General features: G+C 46.3%; 1 protein-coding gene across 1 annotated transcript in view; it reads left to right on the forward strand.

The window, feature by feature from the left end:
* Positions 1 to 8166, forward strand: part of Usp24 (ubiquitin specific peptidase 24) — a 134125-nt gene extending 125959 nt beyond the window's left edge. The window contains exons 63-68 of the mRNA XM_051171821.1: positions 741 to 807; positions 1961 to 2039; positions 3934 to 4009; positions 5296 to 5382; positions 5667 to 5777; positions 7928 to 8166. Of these exons, the coding sequence (XP_051027778.1) occupies positions 741 to 807; positions 1961 to 2039; positions 3934 to 4009; positions 5296 to 5382; positions 5667 to 5777; positions 7928 to 7990 (483 nt within the window). The 3' untranslated portion in view covers positions 7991 to 8166. The remainder of the gene's footprint in view (positions 1 to 740; positions 808 to 1960; positions 2040 to 3933; positions 4010 to 5295; positions 5383 to 5666; positions 5778 to 7927) is intronic.
* The last annotated feature ends 3169 nt before the right edge of the window (positions 8167 to 11335 follow it).

Here is an 11335-nt window from a genome sequence, read left to right on the forward strand (position 1 = left end):
CGATTGTTTTGAAGGAGGGCCCAAAGCAAGCAAGGTTAGAGATTGGAAGAAGAGGAATGCAGGAGCCCGGCAAGAAAAAGAGGCAGAGAGTAGAAGGCCAATAGGGGGCAGATAAATTAGGGAGAGAAGTAATAGAATTTGATGATTTGGTACGAGCTGATGAGAGAGACTAGTCAAGGGCCTCCTAGAAAAGACACGGTATCCGTTAAAAGTCTAGTGCATAATAATTGAACGTGGCCCAGAGGAGGCACTGAAATGGCTTAAAATATAAAAATACATTGTAGAAAATATGATGAGCTCCATCTACTAAAAACCTGTCTTTCTAAGCTTTTTCTTCCTTTTGACCCCCATCCTGTTTATGAACTGGGAAACGATACAGAGCTATATATCACTGAGTGGACAGCAGCAGACCCAAGCGGTGGCTCGAGATGCAGCAAACCCTAAACACATTTCTGATAAATAAGTTTAAAGTGATCTTATGGCCTTAGGATCACAGAACATCTGTCCTCACGGCCCTCAGAAAACAATGGATATAATTGTTAGAAACATGCATACAGGAAGTGAACAAACCTTTGATAATTTTATATTTTGGGTTTAACTCAGGGATGTGCATGGCATGTGTGACAGTGGCATAGCATCCCTTAGTGTTGAGCTTTGTTGAGTAGAGCTGTGAGGAGACACCAGGCGCTTCTGCACAGGCTGCTGCTGACAGTTGCTAACTCTGTCTCCTTCTCTCACAGGTCATTGAGGATCCCATACAAGTAGAGCGAGTCAAATTTGTATTTGAGACGGAAAATGGATTACTAGGCAAGTATGCCGACTTAGGAGCAAGTGCCTGCAGCAAATTTATAAATTAGCTATGTTCCAGGGGCGTGGTGGTTCGCCCTGACATAGATGAATTACCGACTGCTCCGTGACAAGTCTTGTCATTGTCACTGAGGTTCCTCATCCTGACGGGACACTGTCCATCTACTCAGTACAGTGCGGACTAGGGTTCTTTCCCAGTTCAGGAAAAATTCAGAAATGCTGTAGAGTTTTCTACAAGCTACAGGAGTCTTTCTGATAACAGAAATCATTTCCTTCCTCAACAGCCATGGGAAGAAAACTTAACCCCAGAGACTCCCAGTACTCTGAGACATGAGAAGTGTGATTGCCTTTTGACCCACATGCCCACTGTCTATCATGTTCTGTGTCTGTGCTTTCTTTTGTAGAAGTCTGATTTAGTTTTAATACACTATACATTAGAATTGGTTCAGTTAAAAAAAGAAACCTGTCTACTTCAACCACCCACTGAGATCTCCTGCATCACAATCACTTTGAATTTTGTTGTGTACAGTCATGGCTCATGTGACATTTCTGCCACTAATGGACTATACCTAAGATGAGGCCACATAAGATTATGTTACTAGTAGGCTAGCTGTCCTTCTTTGTAGAAGTTCCCCCTGATTTTTTACAACAATGAACTCACCTGCCAACCATTTCTCAGAATATAGCCCCATCCTAAGCAGCACATGGCAGCAGTAAGAGGAGCCTAGGAACCACCTGAGGCTTCTAAGCCCCACTTTGAGGCAGAGCACTCTAGCGATAGCATCAGCCGGACCAGGTCCTCTGGGACATAAAAGCACAGCACATGACAAGGAGAATAAGTATTGTGTAGTTTTCAATTGCTAAAACAGAAAATAAGAAACATTTATTAAATAGAGCTAATGTCATAAATTCCCGTTATCAAAAATGATAAGCAGATAAATAACTGCTGCTCCTATCTGGGTAGCAGTGTGTGAGAGTTTTGAATGCCATCCAGCTGAGGTGTCAGGGTGTCCAGCTCTACGAAGTCAAGCTGCTATACATACAGGTTTATAGCATGTTTATGTACATATGTTTTTAATTACCAGAGCAGGACCATCACTGTTACCTGAGCCTCTCCAGGGCCTTCTTGTTAAAGTGTCTTCTCTTCCTCCAGCACTGATGCACCGCAGTAATCACGTGGACAGCAGCCGCTGCTACCAGTGTGTCAAGTTCCTTGTCACTCTTGCTCAAAAGTAAGTACAAACTAGAAATGCAGAGGAGGTGGGTTTGACTGTGGGGTGGGTGCTACCTTGTTTTTGGACCTGAGAGAATCTGACTGATTGGCGGCATGTTTGCTTGAAAACTCAGGAACCTACTCAGATTGTCTCCCCAAAGAACCTGAAGGGAGAAGGTTAGTAAAGTAATGTGTTCCAGAATTTCAAAAAGGAGAAAAGGCCTTATGTCAGCAGGGCAGGAGTCAGGCAGCTTCGGAGACCTCAGGAGCAACAGTTAGTGAACTTTCCTGAAGTCCCTTCTAGCCCAAAGTCTCCACTTTGAAAGTAGTCTCTCAAGAGACATTTGTCCCTCTCTCTGTGGAGCACTTGTGAGCCACGACACAGGAGCAGGCGCTTTGCTTGTGTTGCCTGTTTGATCTTTACACCAGTCTTGGGATGCTGAGTCACAGGCAGTTTGAGTGGCACACCACTCAATTAGTCTTGGAACTAAACTTACATTTTGAGGTTGACCTCAAAGTGAAAGGTACTTTTTAAACACAACACAATATACAGAGCATATGACCTCAGTATGTGTACAGTTCATGCAGTTCAGTAATGTTAAGCTCTTCTGTGTTGGCAAAAGGAGAGAACCAACTCCTGCCAGTAGTTTTCAGGCCTGCACATAATGTACACCGTGGCTCAAAAATAGCTAAATGTTTTAAAGAAAATTTGTACTTATCACCATCCATCCCTAGTTTCTTTCATCTTCCAAAACTAGTGCAGTATCTTCAAGGTTTGCCCATGCTGTAGTGTGTCGGGACTTCCTTCCTTTTGAAGGCTGTGCCGAGTTTTGTGTGTCGTTCTTTAGTTGATGAGGAACCTTACAGTGGTGCTAGCCTAACCCTGTGCAGTCCATGGTCCAACACGGTCAGTGATGTATAGTGACTACATTGTGTTTGAATATAGCCAACTTTTTTGGCCCAGTTTTTTGTTGTTGTTGTTTGGTTAGTTTGGGAATTTTTTTTTAGGGGCGGGGGCGTTGGTTTTTTGAGACAGGGTTTCTCTGTGTAACAGTTCTAGCTGTCCTGGAACTCAGTCTGTAGACCAGGCTGGCCTTGAACTCACAGAGATCTGCCTGCCTCTGCCTCCCAAGTGTTGGGATTAATTAAACGCGCGCACCACCATCGCCCAGCCTTGGCCCAGTTTGTAGGCATAGAAAGTGCTATTCTTGGACTTGTATCAGAATAAAAATGAGATGTTTGTTGTGCTTGAACTTCCTAAACAGAGAATTGGGGCTTGTTTGAAATGATGTTTTTCCTAGTGCTCTGGACACAGGTGTCATCCTACCACAACTGTGGGTTCCTTGATTAGACTTGATACTGGCAGCTTGTCAAGATGGGCATTTCCAAGTAGTGCTAGGACCCTCGGCATCTCCCCTACGAGCAGCTGCCCAGTTGCCTGTCAGCGTCCTCACGTGTCCTGTCTACACACACCGTTAGCAAGGTCATCTTCAGAGCTGTCCTCACAAAGGACAGTTATGTGAACAGTCAGAGTAAAATAGAATTGGAAAGAGGCGCCCCCTGCATGCTTTAAAATTATGCTTCCAGACTCTCACTCTCCCTTCAACACAAAATTTAAAATTAGTTTGATTATATAAAGAGATGATTTACTAAACTTGCAGCTTATTGTTAGTAGGGCTTGTTTAGTTCTCCAGCTTTTAGCAGGACTGTTGATCATTAGAGCCAGTGAGAATAGGCACTCTGCCTCTGCTGCCTTCTGGGGCTCACATGGGTTGTGGTCTTACCTGTGCAAAAATAAGGGGAAATTTTAGTTTTAGTAAAAGTAGTATACATGTTTCAAGATGAAGTATTATAATTAAGTAAGAATATTTTCAAATTAGTAATCTAATAACAGTAATCTTCTTGGTTGCTAGGTGTCCTGCTGCTAAAGAGTACTTCAAAGAGAATTCCCACCACTGGAGTTGGGCCGTGCAGTGGTTACAGAAGAAGGTAATAGAATTCTAAACTTTCTTAGCTCTGTAACATCGGAATCCAAAACAACACGCCTTACATGAAAAAAGATTCTTTTTCCTAAAATTAGCTAATTAACTTGTAGAATTACCTCAAACTATTTTCAGATGTCAAATATTTATTTTTGATCTATTTACTTGTGTGCGTGGGTGTGTGTGTGTGCGTACACACACATGTATATGAGGCCAGAGGTGTCAGATCCCTGGAGCTGGAGTTACAGGTATTTGTAAGTTGTCTGAAATGTGTGCTAGAAATCAAACTTGGGTCCTCTGCCCTTCAAACATTTCTTTAGTCAGTACATACACTGTGATAACGCCTCCTCCCCACATCTCACAGGGCTGTGTTCTTTTTTTTTTTCTTCTTAATATTTTATTTTTATTTATATATATGAGTATATACACATGCTTGTGAGTACTCACCAAGGCCAGAAGAGGGTGTCACATTCTCAGGACCTAGAGGTGCTGGGATCCAAATTTGAGTCCTGTGCAAGAGCAGCAGGTGCTCCTAATTGAGCCATCTCTGCAGCCCCAAAGGCTTGTGCTCTAAGACATGCCTCCAAGTGGGCAGTAGTATCAAGCGTACATATGCTGTTTTTCTTTTAGATACATACGTATATGCTAAAGTTTAGTTTAGATATTAGGCACAGTAAGAGATTAACAATAATAGTGATAAGATGGGGACGGAATATGCTAGAGAAATGATAACAGTGTTGTGTGGTAAGAGGCTCTTGTACTGTGCTGATGCTGCTATGGTGATAGGGACTGCTGTGGGGTGTGTGTGTGAGAAGGTGGGGAGATGGATGGCATAAGCCAGCCACATGACTGTGGGAATTCTCATGTGTTTACAGTGTGGGTTCTCCAAAGCAGTAACATGCAGAGGGTAGATAGATCACTGGACAGATGGTTTATGTCTGGAGCAGGACAGGGTGGGACAGTGCAGGGTCTCTGCACAACACTCACAAGCTAGAACTGAAGAATGATTGGTTTTGGAATTTCCCTTTTAATGTATTTGAATTATGGTTGTTCACAAGTAACAGCCCTCTTAGCTTCATAGAGGAAAGGCAGTACTCTCACTGAGAAGCAGAGTTTTCCTGTTGGGAAGCGGAGGACAGTCCTCCGTGATGACTGAGGTTGTGGAAGTCTCTAGGTAGACTTGCACTTCTGCCTGTTAGACTTTGGTGTGAGGTAGAACTGTGCACTCAGGGGGGACAGGGGCGGGGTGGCAGGAAAGCTCACCTATCACCTCTGCTTGGCCTTTTTTTCCAGATGTCAGAACATTATTGGACTCCACAGAGCAATGTCTCTAATGAAACCTCAACTGGAAAAACCTTTCAGCGAACCATCTCAGCTCAGGTGAGGGTGTCCGCTCTGGCGTGCTCTGAAACCCCTGTGCCGGGTTCTTAGAAACCACAGGTCAGAGAAGAGAGAGAAGGGTTGGAAATGAGCCACAGAAGCAGCCATTGGGTTTATGTATGGAAGGTGGTGGGCTGGTGTCCTCAGAGCCAGTGGAAACCGATCATCTGCCAGAGAAAAACATTGGGTCTTCAGGGCAAGGGGTTATGAGGTGCTTTGGCGCCACCAGAGGTTGCTGCTCAGAAACAGCCCTAACCTGTCTTCTTGTGTTTAAATCTATGCAGGACACATTAGCATATGCCACAGCTCTGCTGAATGAAAAGGAGCAGTCAGGAAGCAGCAATGGGTCAGAGAGCAGTCCTGCGAATGAGAACGGAGAGAGACACTTACAACAGGTATCTCTGGGGCCTGTCTTTGGCCAAAAGGGCAGCATTCCAAATGTTAAGAAACAAGGGGCCCTGCTCCAGAAAGTGAGATAAAGATAGGCCAGCTGGGCCCTCTGTGCTGTGAGCTGAGAACTTGGGGGCTTACACTTATACACAGCTGAACAGTGCTGCGTCTGCTGCCAGCATGCACATGGGTCTGTTCCTTCATTCTGCCCAGTCACTGAAAACCTCTCTTGCTTTCCCCAATCTTCCTGGAAATGTGGACTTGAAAGTTCTGTGCAGCTAAAGGACACCTGCTTTTCAGGGGGCTCCAAATCGTTCAACATTAGTTTAACAAAACAAAGAAAAGCAAGGTATGTGTGTGTGTGGGAGGTTGCTCATCAATGTAGGAAGGAAGAAATACAATGAAACACCTGCTCTGGGCAGCCATGTCTCCCCTGGCACGTGGCCTTCCATCACAGCTGTCTCCTCTGGGGCCACCGCAGAGGAACCTCACCTACCCACCTGTGAGTGAATACTACTGGAGATGCTGTGCCCCATGAAGGTTGCCTTTAGCAACCACAGTGGGCAACTATTAGTCTGGCCACCGAAGGCTGCTAGCCCAGGTTTGCTATGTGAAATAACGCAGGCTGGCTCTCAGCATTTTACCACACTACCTCCCTTATTCAGGAATATGGTCTTTCAGACAGGAGCTCCCACCACGGCTGCCTCCTACATATCAGCCCCGTAGTCTGCACTGACCTGTTTCTTTCTGAGGCAATGAGGAAGGTTTCCTCTCTGCCCCTCTTGATAGAACTTTCCTCCCATTCCTGAACTCTGCCCTACTGCCCTTTCTAGAGCTATTTCCTCACAGTTAGTTCTCCTCCATCCTCTTAAAAACAGCCTGCTCTTGATGACCCCTGCCTGCTTACACCCATGCTTTCTTCCACCTCCTCCTCTGTTCACCCACTGTTTGGATGGCATGTGGCCTGTGTTTCTCAGGCCCTCCCTTAGCTGCCAGCAGCAGCAGCTGGCCTTCCCCAGAGTTCGCTCTAGGCTCCCTGAGACCTCCTTCCTCACTGACAGTTCCTTCTCAGTCTCCGCCCAGCACAGCTTCTTCTGGTGCCCTGAGTTACTCTGCACAGCTTCACTCTACAGCCTCCTGGTTTCCCACACACACTGTTCCGCTCCTAAGTTCCAGGGTGAAATTCTGTGTCTGGGCTTGCCTGTTTGCCCACCTCTTCCTCACTTCCCTACCAAAGCCGGGGCTTCATCAGCACCCTGTACCCACATATAGCGCCCGTGTGCCAGAGCGGCCCACGCCCTTTACGTGGGGCTTGCTCGTCTATCCTCCCATCCTATGCTCCATGCTCTCTGTGCGAACCCTGTTTGTACTATGGCTGCTCTCAGGTCACATCCTGAAACCTCTCAGTGGTTTTCCTTTGCCACTGCAGGATTCTCCATGTTTTCTGCTTGACTTGATCCCCTGTACCTCACTCCCCAGCGTTTTGCTTTTAGTTTATCAAATGTACTTGTTCCTTCCACAAGAGACTGTCTCCTCCCCTCCCCTGTCCCTACTCAAGTTAAATCAGTGGCAGGCATGGGGTAGGTCTTCAAACTATTTATTCAACATATGAACCAAAATCACCCTACTTGGTTACAGAAGCCAATTGTAGAGTCAGGAATGACCTAACAGGGGGCGCCTGGCATGGAGTAACGTGGCACTCGCGCTAAGTCCCTCTCTCCAGTTTTTCCCATTGCTCACTCAGTCCTACTGAGAGTCTGCCGTGTGGGTGTGGAGAAGAAAGGATAGCCTGAGGCCAGTCCAGGGGTTCTTCTAGTGACTGAGTAAGACTCAGTTGCCAGAAGGGGTGATGGTGTTGTGTTTCATCCCTTTAAGATACTCATGAGGATATACTTAAGTTACAGAGCACAAGTAAAGAAGTCAGTGTGGGAAATTCCTGCCTAACTCTAATTGTAGGAACCTTAACTTCAGCCGGGCGTGGTAGCGCATGCCTTTAATCCCAGCACTCGGGAGGCAGAGGCAGGTGGATCGCTGTGAGTTCGAGGCCAGCCTGGTCTACAAAGTGAGTCCAGGATGGCCAAGGCTACACAGAGAAACCCTGTCTCAAAAAAACAAAAAAAGAAAAAGGAACCTTAACTTCCTCTCTTTGCCACAGGGTTCGGAATCTCCCATGATGATTGGTGAATTAAGAAGTGACCTTGATGATGTTGATCCTTAGAGCAGTGCGCCCAGATAGGATGCTCAGCACCTTTCGGAAACCAGAATCTCGTCCTTGAAGGCCTTAGGAGAAAGAGCCTTGAGTAGGAGTGTAACAAGGACCATGTGTGTGCCAGAGGAGGCACTCTGGCCACTCGCCCGCTGGGAGCTGTTGGGGAGGGTCCTGCACGTGGACCAGTTGTCCCAGGTCTGCGTGCACATTGACACACGATTTGAGGAAATAGAGCTGGCGGCAAACTGATGAAACATGAGCGTAGGAGAGTGAGGACAGAGCTGTGGCTTTCTCTGTGACACGGGGAGAGGAAATCCTTTGGTTTTTATATTTTTAGTTATGTGGGGGAAATTTTTAATCTGCAGTAACATTGAATAGGAATACCCAATTTAGAATAATGTAAAGATATGTGGTAAAATTGCTTTTGTTGTAAAATAGTAATTGAATTGAATTTACACGGACCTTTGTATTTAATATGTCTCCCTCTCTGTACAGAATCTCTGGTTTGTCTGGGCGAGAGGCCTCAGCATAACCCTAGATCTTGATGGTATGCTTCCAGTATCAGGAACTGTGGCGCTATTAAGCTCTTTAGGTATTTTCTGATTCAAGATTGAAAAGAGCAATAATAAATTTAAAACAAAGCAAAGAGCTGTGTTCTCTAGAAGAGCAGGGAGCGTTCTTTGGCATCGGTCACTGAAGAGTGATGGGTTGTTCCCAAAATAAAATTTAAAACAACAAAATTAAAAGCACTTTATAAGTTTATTGAGTTTGACTTCATAAAAATATCTTTTTAATGCTTGGAGACATATTGAATAAACTAGTCTTAAGTCATGTGATCTGCAATCATTTGCTTAAACACAATTTGTATGGCCCTTGTGTTGATTGTATATTACGTTAAGTACCGAGGCTGGGAGCCGCTGCTTTGTGAGTTTCCTTAGAATGTCACTGCAGAGAAAGAATCAAAACTGTGTTTCTCCTTGACGTGACTAATACTGAAAGGCAAGATTTAAAGCTTACTTTCTCTGAAATACCTAGAAAATAATTAGATACCATCCATTTAGTTTTATTTGCCGTCATGGCATCTCTCACTCATTTTAGGCTGGGGTTGCACAGTGTTTCCTGTGTTCTGTACATTTTGTATTTTGAATTGCTCAGCTCCAGCCTTATTTTGCCTTTAGTTACATGTTCTGCCTTATTTTCCACTTGCCATGCACAGAAATGGGGGAGCCTCTGGGAGTGCCAGGCTTCCACTGTCAGCTAGGTTTGCCAAGTCAAAGAGGCACAGCCAGCCCCTAAGTGCCTTTTGGTTGCTTTTGCATTGTGCGGACACGTAACAGGCAGGTGGCAGTCCCCGCTGTGTGCTTCAGGGACCCTTCATCTCACTGTTGAGCTGCAAACGTTCCAGGCAGCCAGCCTCAGTTGTGGGCTCTGTAGCCTACCACAGGCCAGAGCTACAGGTCAGACTCAAGAAGATGGAAGGGGCAGTGTGGAGAGCAGAGTTGTGTCCTCAGGGAAGCAGAGGCAAGTGGCAGATCTGGTCTGGGTCTGTCTAGTGTTCTTACAGTCTTTGAATGTGAGGGTCTAAAATTGATTTTGAGTACCTGAACACCCACGTCCCTTCCTGATTCACCATCTTTCCACACCCATGCTTACAGAGAGAGTGTGTGGGACATGCATTGAAATGCTGGCGATGGTAAATAGAGAGCATCGCTGGCAGCTGCACTCAGGAGCCCCAATTCAGGAGTGAAATTGCCACTTCTAGTCAGTCCCCTTATTTCCTATGGAAACGACGTCTTCTGCCCCTGCCCCTGCTGTCCTCACAGAGAGCTGCATCCAGATCGCCGCACTGTTCACGTCTGTCCATCTTCTTCCCTTGTTGCTGCAGCGAGCATCCTTCCACGTCACCAGTAACCACTTGGTTTCCAACAGCTTCAGTCCACTAATCTACTGAGGACTTTTTTAAATGCCGCAAAGTGACAATTATGGCAGGCCTGCCTTGAAAGAGTTGTCATTTTTACTGCCAATTTTTGGATGAAGATGTTTTTATAATCTTTTACAGTGGTCTGCAATCAAGCAGGAGTTGCACAATTGACTCAATGCTGTGTGTTCTCAAGACGCTCCTTCAGTCCCGGCTGACCTCAGGACTGCTACCCTGCTCCTAAGGCATGCTGGGACAGACAGATGAGCCTCCCACAGGCAGCTTGCCTGTAGCTCCCCAGGTGGACTCTCCTGGTCGCCAGCAGCTATTAGCCGTAAGACCCAGAGCCTGAGCCACCAGACTCACCTGGCTTGCCCCACCCTCCCTGCTAACACCAAGGCGTGTCCAGCATCTTTTGAGCTTGGAACAAGCAGACTGGAATTTTCCTCTGCTACCTCTTGTGTACAGAATCTTGTTTATAACATTTTGAAAGGAAGTAGATATACTAGGGAGGACTCTGGATTCTACATTTGGTTCATGTGTGGTGGAGCTCTTAGCTTCTAAGAGTATAAAATAAATTTTTCAAAAATGTAGAGTTGGAGTCTCACAGACACTTTTCTCCAAATGTCAGCCTGGAGCTGTTGGGGACACTGGGGAGCAGCATAGATGCCCTTGATTCCTTCCTGGTGCACTGCACTGGCAGTGGGGGAGGGCCACAGTGTGCTGGCAGTGGGGGAAGGCCACAGTGCACTGCTGGAGGGTGCGTGGGCGGGGGTGGGGGGTTGTCCTCTGACCCAGGATCTCTGTGCACAACTTAGGCAGGGCCTGTGGTCTCTGCTTTCAGAAGCTAAGTTTCTTGCTCTGGCCTGCAGTGGTCCCATGGGTCCCAGCCCCTCTACTGCATCTTCCTCTCCCTGTAGGGCCCAGCCCTTCCTGTGCATTCTTGGTGACTAGCTGGCAACCGTCTGCATGAGCCACCTGTCCACATGTGGCTGTCTAACCAACCAACACATGGTCATTGCCATGTAGGGGACAGGCAGAGGTCTCAACTGGGCTGAAAGCACAGGTGCCAGTGGCTCCGGTGCCAGACACCGTTCTGACGTTTGAGCCATTAGCATCTGTCAACCATAGTGATTTTTGTAGATTTCACTAATGTTCAGAAAACAATCTGGATATTTTTTTTTCCACATCTGTTTGTTATATGTTTTGTATAGAGGTAGACCTTGCTTAAGACAATGACACTAAGAGGTTCCACACTGCATGAATGGGATATTTGCACATCACACACTAAAAAGATCTGAGAGCATGTTTCATTTCGGATCAGGGGCAACCAGAAATACCCACAGGCTCATGAGTGAATGAGTCCATAAACGCTGCTGAGTCCTGCACCTGCCACTGGGTAGAGGAGGATGGCAGAGGTGTTGGGAGCTGGGAGT

The sequence above is a fragment of the Acomys russatus genome, chromosome 29, assembly GCF_903995435.1.
Source record: "Acomys russatus chromosome 29, mAcoRus1.1, whole genome shotgun sequence".
NCBI lineage: Eukaryota > Metazoa > Chordata > Mammalia > Rodentia > Muridae > Acomys > Acomys russatus.